The sequence below is a fragment of the Aristolochia californica genome, unplaced genomic scaffold, assembly GCF_029961685.1.
Source record: "Aristolochia californica isolate CCGP_79_NKW_82.1479 unplaced genomic scaffold, dmAriCali1.0.hap1 SCAF_9, whole genome shotgun sequence".
NCBI classification, from domain to species: domain Eukaryota; kingdom Viridiplantae; phylum Streptophyta; class Magnoliopsida; order Piperales; family Aristolochiaceae; genus Aristolochia; species Aristolochia californica.
This window is the reverse complement of record NW_027182290.1, coordinates 3221068-3237016: the sequence shown is the minus strand read 5'-3', so window position 1 is coordinate 3237016 and position 15949 is coordinate 3221068. Positions and strand designations below refer to the sequence as shown.

The 15949-nt window shown below is 36.6% G+C and overlaps 1 protein-coding gene across 2 annotated transcripts; it reads left to right on the top strand.

The window, feature by feature from the left end:
* Positions 1–1423: 1423 nt before the first annotated feature.
* Positions 1424–15934, top strand: LOC137940335 (phosphoglycerate mutase-like protein 4). 2 transcript variants are annotated; one of them, XM_068785343.1, is made up of 8 exons: positions 1424–1707; positions 2864–2960; positions 6329–6379; positions 6470–6580; positions 8422–8553; positions 15157–15232; positions 15314–15538; positions 15622–15934. In XM_068785343.1, the coding sequence occupies exons 1-8, from the start codon at positions 1517–1519 to the stop codon at positions 15639–15641; spliced, it is 903 nt and encodes a 300-aa protein (XP_068641444.1). In that variant the 5' UTR covers positions 1424–1516; the 3' UTR covers positions 15642–15934. The 2 variants fall into 2 exon arrangements, with proteins under 2 accessions (XP_068641444.1, XP_068641445.1); XM_068785344.1 differs by having other exon boundaries at positions 1425–1707; positions 15314–15933.
* The last annotated feature ends 15 nt before the right edge of the window (positions 15935–15949 follow it).

The following is a 15949-nucleotide window of genomic DNA, read 5'->3' as shown; positions in this document are numbered from 1 at the left end:
CCATTACAATTAAGCAGCCCACAACAATCATTTGCTCATTCAACGTATAAAAACCAATCCAGAAAGCTCAATTAATTAATATAAACTAGGATACATAATCAAAACATAGAATGGATTGGTTTGACCAGTCAACTCACTCTCCAGGAGTAGGGTTAAACAATTCCAAAAAGTACTAAGCACACTCCCCACAATATTAATGTTAGAGATTTGGCTTCTCTCAGTCGGGAAACAAAGAAACACGAGAAGTAAAGAGCCATCAAGCTCTTTTTCTATGAAACTAACTGAGCCAGGAATAAGCCACGGAAGATCACTGCAAGTTTGTTCTCATTTTGTTATTTATCATTTATTAATAATGAAAGCCACGAAAAAATGACTATCCGATGTAATAAGGAGATCTTTCCTTCATCTATAGGACACACATATCCATGTTTGAAACGAAATCCCATCGTAGAAATTGAAACAGTAGAAAATAGCGAAGTACCTCACGTAATGTACCACTCATTAATTAAAACAATAGAAGCTTCTATGTCCCTAATTATACATATTCGGGTCTCGAGTGACAGCTGCATAACTACAAAAAATTTCATTTCAGGAAAAACAAAACAAACAAAAAAAGTCTGAGATCCCTCCCTCCAAGATCATAGTTACAAAATACTCCGAAGCCCAACTGTTTGAGAGTTTACCTCCTAGTGGTTTAAGAGCCAGAAACGGGAAGGGAGAAGGAAACAAAAAGAAACTCACAAGCAGAGCAACGGAAGGGAAAAAAAAAGGACATGATTGTGACCATTCCATAAAACAGGTTCAGTAAATAGGAAGGGAAGAACGAGATACAATACCTCAATTGATGTGCAGATAGTAACCGCTTGAGGAACCGTGCAGGTTGGCGCTCTGTAGTTTCCGGGTTGTGCGAACCTCAGTTCATGCGAGGAGATGTCCGTAAGGACCAAAAACTAAACTCAAAAGGTCCATTGAGGACAAATTTCTAATCTCTCTGAGATACTCTAGTTAATCACCAATTGGAATTCCAAGGAAATGTTCATAAGGCAAAATCCATGCTCACAAGATCTTGTGAGGATAAAATTTTATATGTGAGATATCGATTTCATCAATTACATGTAACATTCAAAGGTCATTTTCTACATAGATCAAAAGGTTGTTTCGTTTTTTGGCTTATTTTGGTTGGGTTTTGTAGTGATTTGGTTTGGTTTTAGTTTGACCCGGAATGGTTCAGTTCAAGTCGGTTTGCTTGATGAGTTGAGTTGGTGTTGAACCAAGATGAACCTCTTGTTGGATATCTTGAGCTTGAGTTGTGAAGAGCTTCAATTGATATATGGACTTGTACTTATCAATTGAATCGGATGGACGGGTAGTGGCTAGTCTCTTTGAAGTGGTTCGTGAATCGGATGGACGGGTGCTAGACGAGTCTGTCTCATTTTTTACTTTCCCGGTTTACTGGATTATGCTTCCGTGTATAAATTTTATAGATCATACGTAATTCTATAATCTAGGCGATCAAATGGAGGCTTGCCACTTCCGCAGTCTCCGGTTAATCACACAGCACACTAACTCGGACCTTCCGCCGTCTAGTAAATCCCCTTTTCGAGGCAGACAAGTTCGTTGGCTGACGTCTAGAGGACTGCTCTCCGGTCCTCGCTCGATCTGCATCTCTCGCATGGCTGCTTCGAGCTTTGCCAGTGCTGATTCCAGGTGATTATCTCACTTTTCGTGTTTCCGTTTATTTCCTGTTTCTCTGAAAAGGTATTGGAGTCCGTCCAAATTTCTTAAAGAAATTCTCAATTAAGGTATCACAGCTCGGTGGATTACTTCTTTAGTTTATGCCTTTCATAGGATCCTGTAATTATTTTTTTATATTCAACGCAAAAAGGTATTACATTTCCTCTCAAAATAGTCTGAAACAGAGGATTAGTGACTATAATTTGGAAGTTGCTTCTGAAGAATTAAGTTCTCGATGATATATCTCTCTTGAATATCGTGGTAATCATGAAACTAGTATTTGAAAATCCGTGTCTTAGTAATTTGTGCACATATATGTTTCTATACACGAGACAAGATCGGATTCTTAAAGAGTTTCATAGCTGTTGTAAGAAAGAAAAAAGAAAGCTCCTTTTGCCGAAGTGCTGCATCCCCCCTGGTCTTGTTATTTACCCTCATTATTCCTTGAAAGTTCAGATGGTTTATTACTCTATTATGGTGCTATTAGAATGAAACTCATTAAGTCTTTTTCTTCTGTCTGGTTTTCATAGAAAACTTATATTTTCTTTTGCTGTTATACACGTTTGAAGGCAAACAAGTTGAATAGTTCAAATTGCGGTGAAATCTAACCAATCAGTTGCTTTTAGCTTAAAAAAAAAAAGAAAAAAAAAAAACTCATTTCCTTAAAACTGAACTGTGATATATTATTCTACCCTCGTCTAAAGTCTTTTTTTTACCTCATATAATGGTCTCTCTCATTGATATCCCAATCTGGTTTAATGTTGTTCTTCACTTTTTGTTCAGGTTAAGAAAGCATTAGAGCTTGAAACGTATCCTCAAATTGATAGATACTCTTCTTCTTAGAAAAATGATAGATGCTAGAATTTATTGTTTATCTTTTTGATATATTATGGATTTTAAATATAATTGGTGTTTATGGTTCCCAACTGATGTTTCTCTAATTTATCTCAAATTTATGTGAGCACACCTGAGTTGCTTATTTTCAGTTATCAGTTTCAAACTCTGTGAGTAGTGTGCATTTGATAGGACACTAGATATTCGTAAGGAAAATCACTTAAATTTTTTGAACAAAAAGTTGCAATGAAAAAAAAATCATTCTCTTACGATGGGGTCCTATAAATTATTGCAGTAACAGTGAGGGCTTTGGTCGAGTTCCTTCAGATTTTACTGAAGTCATTGTGGTACGACATGGGGAAACAACATGGAATGCTTGTGGAAAGATTCAGGTTTCTTCTGTGTTCTGATTTCTTGTTAAATAGTGCTTTAAGAAACCCAATGTATTGTGTGATTGTGCTTAAATTGAATTCCTTCATAGGTTGCATCCTTTTTTTTTTTTTCTGAACTTTATTCGAGGTTAATATTACTCTTGAATCATATATATGGTACATGCATGAATAGTTGTTGTCTTACTAATTCAAGAATCAACTGTGGGCTGGCTGAGGTGTGAAAGATTTGAGTGGTTCTGTGCTTGCCTTCCAGTCATCTGCAAATTGGATAGATAAGATAAAATGTTCAATCCATTTGAATGGTTTAATTTTCAGTAGCTAGGCAAATCCCTTTTGCTAGCACATAGCCATTAACCGGCCCAGGATGACTCTTCTGTTTCACATGGTGTGAAGGAAATCAGGATGTTGGCTTCAGTGACTGATTTGTTATAACCATAACACTTTGGCCTAAATATAAAGGAGAACCCGAATAGTATTTTTTTGGAAGAATTAGAAGAATGGGATGACCTGTAGAATTTATTTTCACAAATTGAATTCTGCATACATCTACAAGATGAATATATTTAATTTCTTACATTTAAGGGAACTAAAAACTGTTGAACATACAGACAACTACTAAAAAATATGTTACATTCACACCATAATCACTTTACTATTGTGGAACATTTGTCTAATTTTTTTATTCATGTCTGAAAAATCTGATATTTGGGTAAAAAATAAGAGAAATAAGAGAAGAAGAGCTTGGAGAGGAGCAGCAGCTGCTGCCTTGGAGTGTGTGCCTCAGAAAGGACGCCCCCTTTTCTTTTAATCAGTGTTTTAAGTGATTTTTACATAAAAAATAAAAATACCCCTCAAAACATAAACTTACATATCTCTTAAAATTAACCTCTAAAATGAATGAAAATTTGAACCATAGGCATATGAAGACATTGCCTACCTAACAGACATCATATAAGATAATAACACAATATATGAAATGACCAAAATACCCATGAGTTGATATTTAAACAAAGGCTATGACCACTTTGAAATATTTATGAATTTATGGATGATCCGTGCATGGATCTCACTTTAAGAAATCTATTTGCAGACTTAGGTAGTTATTAATGGAAATTTTTTAGAGAAAGATATTCCTATTTGTCTGTGGCCTTCATGGTGGCGTTAACACCATTTTCATTAGTGGGGGGGATATTACACAAATAAGAAAGTTGATGGTATCTGGCATCTGTTTGGTTTGGGAATAACCCTTCTGCTATCATGAGACTTTCTGAGGAGATGATTCTGGGCCAGAAGAGGGATCTTAAATAGGATATTTGGCTAAGTTCATCAAACTGCTTTCGGTTGTCCGGGCCCAGCCGGATTTGGTGGAGTAATTCACGATGATCAAGCAAATCTTCTCTACACTTATGCGGGTCCAATTGGAGTATCAGACTCTACTTGTGCGGAATTACATGGCTTGCTCAACGGGCTGAAACTCTTCAAACAAAAAAAGGATGGTGCTCTCTTGATTGAAGGGGATTCTCAAGTTATTATAAATTGGTGCTCCAAGCCTTCAAAACCTCCTTGGCGTCATTGGAAGATTTATGATGAAATCTGTAATTTAACTTCTGATTTATTATGTACTTGGAAACATGTACCAAGATCTGCTAATCATTTAGCCGATGTTCAAGCTAAAAAAGGCGTTACCCTCCAACATCTTGTTGTGGAGGAAATGTCTTTTTAGTTTTTTAGTTTGTATTTTATCTCTTTTGAATACATTTACAACTCTTCTCAAAAAAAAGTTCATCAAACTGCTTTAATAGTTCTGGTTTTGAAAGTATTAGTGGGCTAATCACCTAAGTTGTTTCAAGTGTTGCAGTCTTCTGAATTCTTTTATTCTATTTCGATCTTGTTGGGCTTTTGAATTCTCTCACTCATCACCTTTCTTCTCCACCTGCTACTTGTAGGCATTGGAGATAGTGATGCATGTAAAGTCCTGACCATTAAGCCTGTTAGAGATGCTTAGACATGATTAAAGTCTTCTGTAGTTTGTTGTTATTAAAGAAATTAGGTTAAACGGCAGTAATGTATGCTTAATATTGTAGCGATGGTTGTCATTCTTTTATCTAATGTTGAATTGCTAATTTTTTCTTTTAGTCTTGCCTTTATGGAGTGTCCACCCTCATTCCCTTGTTTCCGTCATGATAAGATTGGTGAAAAAAGACCTAAAAGATACTATTTATCTATGTGGGGCCTTCGGAGGGCTTAGAGAAAGTGTCTGTGACTGATTCAGGATCTCAAGATCTACTCCCAATTCAGGAGTGAAATTGTTTTCAAACATCTCTTCTTTTGAATTGTACTCTTGGAGAGGCAAAAGGTGTGGATTTTAAGAGTCTTCATGGGAGGCTGAAGTTAATCTCTTTCATAGCCAGAATGTTCTTGTGTAGCATCCTCCCTTCAAAATACTACTGTTGGTCACCCAAGGTAGTCCTAATATCTAATATATTGTATTTTTATCCTCAATTTGGATTTGAGATGCTGTGGCATAGAGATATTCGTAGATCAGGAAATGCAGAACTCAACAGCCATTCGGAAAAAAAAACAAGAAAATAAAATAAAATCTATGATCCGATATTCTGCTCCTGCTTGTGTTTAGTTTCAAAGTTCAGCATGAAAAACAGCAGTTGCTACTCTTTTGCATGACTTTTAAGCTTCTTACAATTAGATTAAAGGTTTCAGTATTTCAGCAAGATGATGTGATTAGCTAACTGGTTACATTTATGCATACATTCATCGTCTTCCATTTTCTTCTTCAAAGTTCGTTTTTTTATTTTTGTTTTTTCTCATCTTAGGAGGAGTTCCTCTTAATGAAATCCCTTTTATTTTGTTATCCCCCCTAAAAAAAGCATTATTCAAAAGAAGAAAAAAATTGATGAATTTCAGGACCTCAGTGCTGCAATTAGTTGACTGTAATCGCAGTGGCTGATAAAGACACGGTTGTGTTGTTTAACCATATCTGCATAATAACATTTTGCTTTCTACTTGTTGCAAAAAGATAATATGAAGCAACTGGTAGCCAAAAATGAGAAATAATCTTTTCATTTTTTTGTGAATCCTACAAAAAAGTTATTCCTGAAGTCTGGCAATGGAAGAAAACCTCACAATTGAGTCCAAAAGACTCTTAGCAGTTCTAATTCATAGTAATCAAAATGGTCACTGAAATAAAAATCTGCAGCAGTCCAAACATTATGCTTCACTTTCTTCTCAAAGCACTAGAAAATCTCATGCAGCATTATAGATCTTTTGTGTTTGTCAATTTCAGACTTCATTTTGCTGTCTTTTATTACCTGTTATACTTACTTGTTTTCTTGTTAATCTCATTTATCTAGGGGCACCTGGATATTGAGCTAAATGACATTGGAAGGCATCAAGCAGCTGCAGTATGCACAGCTTCATTGATGTTTATTTGTTGAAATCTTAAATTTCCAAAAAATTACTGTACAGTTATTTTCTTTTTTGTTTTCTTTTAGGTAGGTGATCGACTGTCTAAGGAGTACAGTGTTTCAGCCATTTACTCCTCTGACTTGAAGAGAGCTTATGAGACTGCACAAATCATTGCAAAGAGTTGTGCCTTGCCTGAGGTATGATTAGTAGACTGACTGTCTGGAGTTTTCTTGTATGTGGTTGCTGGTTTACCAGCTAGGTGCTTGTCTGTACCAATTTCTGTTGTGGCCTTAGGGAAGTACATAGAATTTTGTTGTTTTCTTGTAAACTTCATACAAGAGTGAGAAGAGGGACGGCTGAGTGTGTGTGAGAGAGAGGGTTCATTGGTGAAAGAGAGGATTAGGGTTATGAGCTTAGATGCCCTAATCCTCCCTCTTAAACTTTATTTATAGATGTCAAAGATACAACAATTACAAACATACCCTTCACCCTAGTAGGATAAAAGACAAATGATCATATCAATGACACTTCAAGCTTGATCATATCTTCTAACAGATTCATAGCTCAGATGTGGTCATAATTGAAAAAATAGTTGGTTAAACAAAGAAAAAGGCAAAAGGAGTGTGCCTCAGTAAAATTCTCTTCTGATATTCAAAAAAAAAAAAAAAAAACCGAAGGAGTGTGCCTTCTTGACTGATAGTTGGAACCCTAATATGACTTTATAACCCAATTACCTGAAGACAAAACTCTGTGCAACACCTGTGCTTTGGTGATCAGAAATTCTGATAGAGTTCCTTTGACATGCTTAGAAACATGGTTTAGATATCCTTTATAAACTTCTCTTAGATAATTGCCTGCTGATGCTCAACCATTGAGTGTTAGGTTGATGTATTACATTGTGAACTATCAAACAACCAAAACTCCACATAATCTAAAGTCAAGTCTGACAACATGTTTTGTTTGCCTATCTATAGAAGAGGTAAGTACTTGCATTGATGGGCCTGTCTATTAGTCATTTTATCTTTCCTTACATTTACCCGTACAAGTTAAATATGTGTCGGTCTTGGAGGGTGACTGAAACTTTTATTCCGGAATTTTGTTGACTAAATTGTATTGGCATTTGCATTTTGAATCTAATAATTTTTCTGAGTTTGAATGCTTCAAATTATATATTTTTAAATATTTAAGCCTTTCTCCATCAGTGCTGAAGATGAAACATGCTTGTTGTATTTTGTCAGAGGCTGGTCTTACTTTTTAATACTTTTAAAATAGGTGAAGTGGGAATATTTGTTTTTTCTGTAATCATGTTTTCAGTTCGGCGTAATTGGTAATTGACTAGTTTTATCAGTGTTTCTTCAGTGTAGGTCTAGTTTTTGTGTCTCGGTAGTGTAGGGGTTTCTTTGTCACCTAGACCAGGCCGGTTGGTGGAACTGGGTTGGACTGAAACCTGGTCCTTTCTGTTCCCAGATAGGTCAGACCTGCTTCACACTTATATCTAGCCGACCTAGTTGGCTGGATCAGTTTGTCTTTGAACATGTGTTGCTCAACTGGTTTATTCAGCAATAATATTCAATTTTTGTCATGTAAATTTAAAATTTGACTGAAACACGATCACCTAGTGGAAGAGCAAAGCCCCCAATCACCTTCTCTAGATATCGTTAGTAATAAGAAAATTGAATCTATAGACAAGAATTGTAAAGCAATATTGTATCATATAATTTTAAGCTGTGGCTGAACCTGGTTAGTCGTGGTTGAAACAAAACTCGCCATGCAACCACAGTAATAACCATTTTGACTTGTAAAATTAGCTCTATGTTTTAATTTTTGAGGGTCATTCAGCCTGGTGTTTAGGTCGTTCATTCTTTGTGGTGTTAACACCAGGTGCAATAAATGCTGAAAGGAGGTCAACCTGGTCCAGCTTTTTGCTCTTTGTCCAACTTTGTTGTTCTCTCCCCCTTACACTGCTGTTCTGCTTAACTCAAATTCTCTTTCTCTTTTTCTCTTCTTTGTTTTTTGCTTATTTACAACATTTATGCAGGTAAAGAAAGATGCAAGACTGAGAGAAAGACATCTGGGGGATCTTCAAGGTGTAGTATTTCGAGAAGCATCGAAGCTTAAGACCAAGGCTTATCAAGCATTTGTATCACCTAAGACAGACCAAGAAGTCCCTGTAAGCCTCTCTCTATTTTTTTTTTTCCTGAGGCCTCATAGCCTTTTCTATTAATTTTCTGGGGTAATCAAACCAAGGTAGCATATGTTGAGCTGTTGGAATTGCTCCAAATTAGCTACGATTTGCAAATTCGTGAAAACTTGTTATGAAGAATTACAAACTTATTCAGTATTGGCAATGAACTGAAATCCCTGAAGAAGTCTCTAAATTGTTTCATTCTTCACTTGTATATTTCCTCTCAGTTTTACTACAGTTGACTTAACAACTTAAAAGAAAGAAACTGCATCATGTTTCTAAACGTGCAGAAAACCATGAACAAAGCCACGTTGGGCTCTAACGTTCTTCCTAGATTAAGTGTGCAAAATATGTGATTTGAGGAGAAAATAGAAAAAGAAAAAGAGTTTCCGAAGAGGAGTGGCTTTTTTGCCTTGGAATCCGAGCCAGAAAGGGCCATCCAACTTCTTTATAATCAGGGTTTAAGTGAAAATTTACAATAGGACAAAAATGCCCTCAATACTTAAAAATACATATCTAAATTGAATGAAAATTTAAGTAGAGATAAAATAAGATATTCTCTATCTAATAGCCATACTACAAGAAAAAAATGTAATGTGGAAAATATTGGAAATGACCAAAATACCCATGGACTTGTATTTTAACACTCCCCCTCAAGCTGGAGAGTAGATATCAAACAATCCCAGCTTGTCACTAATGGATACGCGTTCACGTCTTCCCAAAAGCTTGGTAAATATATCTCCCAACTAGTATGAAGACTTTACATAAGAAGTTACCACCTTGCCCTACATAACTGCATCTCTAATGAAGTCAACCTCTATATGTTTCATTCTCTCATGGAATACAGGATTGTTGGCAATAAAAATCGCTACTTGGTTATCACAATTCATAACCATAAGATCAGGTAACTTAAAACCAAACTCAAGAAACACAAACTTAATCCACATAAGTTCACTAACTGTATGAGTCATTGCTTGATACTCGGCCTCTGCATTGGACCTAGTAACAATTGATTGTTTCTTACTTTTCCAGCTTACCAGGTTGCTTCCAACAAAACAAGCGAAAGTACTTGATGTAGAATGTCTATCCATCTTACACTCAGCATAATCGCATCAGAATACCCAAGTATATCAACTTTTTCATTCTGAGTATATAGAAGACCCTTTCCAGGTGCACTCTTCAAGTACTTCAAAATCCTCTGAGCAACTTCTAAATGGACTTTTTGAGAATTTTCCATGAACTGGCTCACAACTCCTACAACAAATACGATATCTTGCCTGGTAACTGTTGCATAGATCAGTTTACCTACTAACCGTCGGTATTGAGTTTTATCCTTGTAGATTATGATTAACTTCCATGGGGGTGTCTATGGGTTTAACACCTAATTAACCATACTACTATAACGTATCCAATATATATTTTCTTTGATAAAGAACAATACTCGCTTGCTACGAGCGACTTCAATGTCAAGGAAGTACTTGAGAGAGCTCGAATCTTTGGTCTAAAAATGTGTGGCCAAATATTGTTTAACTTCTGTAATACAATCAAGATAATCACAGATAACAGAATATCATCTACATAGACCACCAAACCACCATACCAGTCTTCCTTTTTAAGTAGGAACATAGAATGATCACATCCTATTGAACCCAAACTATAGTACCACATCACTTAACTTTTCAAACCAGGCTTGTGGATTATGTTTAAGTCTATAAATAGCCTTTTGCAGCTTACAAGCCTTTCCTATTTCTCCCTAAGCAACATACCCAGGAGGTTGTTCCATATATACTTCCTCATGTAGATCACCTTACAGAAAGACATTCTTCACATCGAGTTGAAAGAGAGGCCAATCCTTATTAACAACCACAAATCTTAAGATATGTTCCAAAGTAAGTCGGGCTACAAGAGAGAATGTCTTAAAGATATCAACTCCAAAAGTCTGCATATACCCCTTTCGCTACCAGCCGAGCTTTGTACTGTTCAATAGAGCCATCATCATTATATTTGATAGTATAAACCCAATGACACCCCACAATAGCTACTCCTGAAGGTGGATCACATAGACGCTATGTTCCCCGAGACACCAAAGCACTCATTTCATCATCCATAGTTTGTTTCCATCATGGAGAACACAAGGCTTCCTGCACTGAACAAGGTATATGGGAAGTAGATAATGACATAGCAAAAAACTTGAAGGATGAGGACAAAAAATCAAGAGACACATATTTGGACATTTGATGAGAAGAACAAGATCGTTTACCCTTTCGTAGACTAATAGGCAGGTCCAAATCAAAGACAACAGGATCTACATGCAATGAGGAAGCTAGTGGATCATGAAAAGAGAACTTTGTAGAGGTAATTGCAGGAGGCCAAGAGCAATGGTTGTAAATGTGAAGAGGCAATGAAGAACTCGATGAAGCCGGTACATCCAAAACTGCAACAGGAATAGGACTGTGTGAAGGAGATTCAAGTAATACAAGAAGCTCAGTAGATGATAAAAAATATGGAGTATGTTTGAAGAAGGTCACATCAGCTGACACATAGGTCTTCCGTCGAATAGGATCATAATATTTGTACCCTTTTTGTTGACGAGAATATCTTACAAAGACACATTTGACTGACCCAGGTGACAACTTATCAATCGAAGTTCCAAACATATGAACAAAACAAATACATCAAAAAATACAAGGAGCCACATCAAACAATTTACAATTGGGCTTTAAAACTTGAAGAGGAACTTGACCGCTCAAAACAGATGAGGGCATACGATTAACCAAGTAGCACAAAGCTAAAACTATATCTCCCCAAAAAGATTTAAGAACATTTATATGCAGTAATAGTGTCCTTGTAACCTCAAGGAAATGTCTATTTTTACGTTCAGCCTCCCCATTTTGTTATGGCGTATAAGGGCAAGACATTTGATAGGTAATACCATGAGAGACACAAAACATTGAAAATTTATAGTTAAGATATTCCAAACCCTTGTCAGTACAAAGCACATAAACACATGCACCAACTTGATTTTTTATTTAATTGAAAAAATTGAAGAATACATCAAATACTTCAGACTTCTCCCGTAGGAGATATGCCCAAGTGACTCTACCGAAATCATCAATAAACAACACAAAATACTTAAAACCAAATGGGTTAGGAACTTGACATGGACCCCATGCATCAGAGTAAACTAATTCAAACAATTTGGTGATTTGAGTAAAACTAACTGAGAAACTGGAGTGACGATGCTTTCCTAGCTGACAGAATTCACAATCAAATGAAATATCGACTGACAAAAAAGGAAAAGACTGACGCAACTTAGCTGGTGAGGGATGTGCCAAACACAAATGCCATAAGTAAGAAAATTTGCAGTAGTGAGAACTACAACTCGAGAAACAAATACATCATCCAACATGTAGAACCCTCCCTTCTCGTGTCCTAAACCAATCGTCTTCTTTGTCTGCAAGTCCTAGAAAACATAAGAAGTAGGATAAAAGGTTATTGAACAGTTTAAGGATTTAGTTATATGACTCACAAACAAGAGATTAACTGAAAATTTTGGTACAAATAAAACAGAATCTAAGGATACTTGTGGAGTAGTGTGAACTGTACCCTCCCCTTGAATGGGAGAGGTATCCATCAACTACAGTAACTCGACAATATGAATGAGATGGACTAATGGATTGAAATAGGGAGGGCATACCTGATATGTGTGTAGAGGCTCCTGAATCAATGATCCAAGAGGGGGAATGAGTCACATTCAGTGCATTCATACCTGTACTAGCCATTGTGGTACTCACTGAGGAAGAAGGGGGAGTTTCAGTAGTTTGAGAAGCAGTCAGTTAAACCAATCACTGTAATAACTGCTGAATTTCCTCAATAGGATCCAGTGTGTGAGGAGTCTCTTTATCTATGATTATAGAGTTGGCCCAAGTAGGCTTACCAAATTTTTTCTAGCGTTTCTCAGAAATATGATTAGTCCTACCATAATGAACACATTTCCGATCCCCCCGATCATTTCGGCCATGGCCACGAGTAGAATAAGAGTGACCTCTACCTCTATTATTACCACTATGAAAATGACCATCAGGCTTACCAGTAGAAGACTAAAGATTAAGAGCAGTTGCTTCTGACAGAGCTCCACCTGACTCATTCTTATTTACAACTGCAATTTCAGCTCGAAGAACTCTGTTAAGGCTTGCTTAAGGGTGGTCACATCCTCACTGACCAACAGTTGGGCTCAAATAGCATCATACTCAGGCCCCAAACCATCCAAAATCGGGCTACTTGAATCTGATTTTCTTTCTTACGAATGTCTTCAACATTCGTGGTAAAAGAATGGAATGTACTAATTTCCTGTAGTACTCCCCTCATCTCAGTGAAATAATTTGTCAATTATCTACCTCCACGCTTCATATTAAAGAACTTAACATATAACTTATAGATCCTTGACAAATTACTTTATTGAGACAAAATGGAAACCAAGGTAGTCCACATTGCCTTAGCAGTATTGCAATTCAAAATCTGGTCACTGTATCTGGATTCCATACTGTTGATCAACTAGGTTATTACTAAATTATCTTCTGCCACTCAATCTTCAGTAACAGGCCTCGGGGGATCATTGGTTATATATTTTGTCATTCTTTTGGCCCTCAAATACATCAAAACTGATCTGGACCAGTTTACATAATTTGATCCATTCAACCGGATCCTAGTTATCTGAATAGATTGAGAGAATTTCGCATCTGAGCTCTCAGTAGTTCTCTGGACAGCAAACCGTGTGCTGGAATCAACCATTAAATATCACCAAACACCACAACTCAGTACACTAGAACTTCAATTAACCAAAGGGAAACACTTCCCCAAATTTCTATGCTTGCGCAGTCGAGTGGGCCCCCCTCACTGAATTCAATTACGGCAATTCAGCACCCAATTCACTCAATTTCATACCAATAGTGATCAATTTCAGCAATTGAGACCATAAATTGATGAAAGAATAACCTAATTGCAAGAAACCAGGATGATGACACAAGCATATTTGAGAAATTTCTTCAAATTGGGATCGTCAAACACTTCTAAATCCCAAAAATCAATCAAATAGAAGCAGTAATCATTAGCCAATAGGCTAAGATTGGCAACAAAGGGAAAAAATGGATTTTTTATCCTACCAGTCCAGAAATCTGGGAGAAACCTTCAAGGAGATTGCTGAAAATGGAGAGAAGATCCACAAAATCGAAAGAAACCTGCCCAAGACTTGTGTTACTGCTCTGATCCCATGAAAAATATGTGATTTGGGAAGAAAATAGAAGAGGAAAAAGAGTTCAGGAAGAGGAGCAGTTTTACTACCTTGGAATCTGAGCCAGAAAAGCCCGTCCGACTTCCCTAAACCCTCAATACTCAAAATTGCATATCTCCTAAAATACATATCTAAATTGAATGAAAATTTAACCAGAGATAAAATAAGACATTCTCTAACTAATAGTTATACTTTAAGAGAAAAACATAATGTGGAAAATATGAGAAATGACCCAAATACTCCTGGACTTGTATTTTAACAAATTGTTTTTGGCTATTCAGTAAGTCCATTTCTTTTCTGCTTTTCTGGTAAAACTTTAACATGTACAAAGCCATCTTGGCCATTGGGCTCTAGCAACACTGGATGCCACCAAATGTGGTCTCTAGTCAGCCAAGCTTTTGACTTCCAAAAAGTGATGTATTTCTATCCTTGTGGTCAACATTGGTTAAACAAACCATGACCACGTATTGCACATGGCTAAAATGTTTAAGGCACGATGGCTAATTCTTAACTCTTCGTTGGGTGCAAATGTGTTGAAAGGGCTGAATATCGGAATAGTTGGGATTGTCCTTTTCTGATGTCAGATGAGCTGATCTTTTTGGACAATATACTATTCAGAGTAACATTTCCCCTGATTTAAGTACGTGTAGTTTCAAGTTGAATCTTTTGAGCATTAAAAAACAAAGTAGAATCTTTTGAGCACTTGAGTTTTCTCTTTTATCTGAACCCTCTCTGGTGGTGCAATTTTAGAGAGAGTATATAAACTAAGGGTATGTTGGTTTTGAGTGGCATTACACTAGCTTATGTAGGGTGGATCCCATGAAAATATTCTGTAACCATTTCAGTAAAAAAATGTTCTGCCACATGAGATTAAACAAAATATGGCTCATTTTTTCCAGGTTATATCAGCAGATTCTGCTTATCTGTTTTCATCAAAGCAGAGTATTAGAAAACCCTCGTCACTTCTTTTACTTGTTGTCTATTTGTTGCATTTTCAATAATATATATATATATATAAAGTGTTAGTAACAGTCCCCAATGAATACAAATTTACAAAATGTCCTGTGTTTATTAGTTGAGATGAGACCTCTTAACATGGTTAGTCATTTTTTGGATGGACTTCAACCCAACATCTACCATGTATCACTGTTTAGGCACCGTAAGTAGTACTTGTTCTTAAGCTTTCCCTAAAAGTGGAGCTGCTACTTTCCGAGTACCAATATCAACCATCGTCTATTAAACTATAGAACTTCGGTCAAGGGAATCTCATATCTGAGAATTTGTCTCTTGAGTGACAGGGTGGTGGAGAAAGTTTAGATCAACTATATGATCGAGCCACATCTGGCTTGGAAGAAATTGCTGCGAAGCACAAAGGTTGGTTTTTATTTGATGAGTACAACCTTTTCATACATCTTTTCTAGAGAAGTTTCCTTAACATTCTTAGCATATGTGCAGGAGAGCAAATTGTTGTAGTTACCCATGGTGGAGCTCTGAGAGCACTTTGTAAGCGAGCTGGGCGTTCTGCTCCTAGGGGATCACCCCAGGGAAAGGTATTGAATACATCTATTAGCATATTCCATCTGTCCAACAGCCATTGGATCATTAAAAGATGGGGCGATGTGGGTCATCTCGATAGAACCGGTTTTCTTGAGAGCGGCTTCGGAGGTGATAGGCATTCTGGTTAGCTCACCGATGATAGCTCTTCCCACAGCTAGGTAAAGCGATTCTATTTTTTCATGTATTCATCAATTTATTTCTTGCAGTACTACGGCAGGGTAATTAAGGATAACATCCTTCAATAGTTCGTTTATGGAGAAGGAGATAACATCGTTCGTCTTTTCAAAGAAAAATAAATATATCAACCTTGTCACAGCTTCAAATTTCTGTTTGATCAGTAACGTCAAATTGCTTCTTGAAAATCTCTGTACAGTTCTGTGCACTTACAGATAGTTATTCGGTTTCTTCACTGGGTCTACGTGAGGGTTTTGTACTATGCGGAATTTCCGAAGACGAGTCTAAAAATATCCAGGTCTAAAAAGATTTGATTCATGATCTGGTTGAATCTTTATTCGTTCACAAATCGGCAAAAAG

Bases quoted from the DNA above. Each gene is read 5' to 3' on its own strand.
- LOC137940335 (XM_068785343.1), top strand. From the start codon at position 1,517: ATGGAGGCTTGCCACTTCCGCAGTCTCCGGTTAATCACACAGCACACT. The intron at 2,961-6,328 runs GTTTCTTCTGTG...TCATTTATCTAG, and splicing joins ATGCTTGTGGAAAGATTCAG to GGGCACCTGGATATTGAGCT. The intron at 6,380-6,469 runs GTATGCACAGCT...GTTTTCTTTTAG, and splicing joins GAAGGCATCAAGCAGCTGCA to GTAGGTGATCGACTGTCTAA.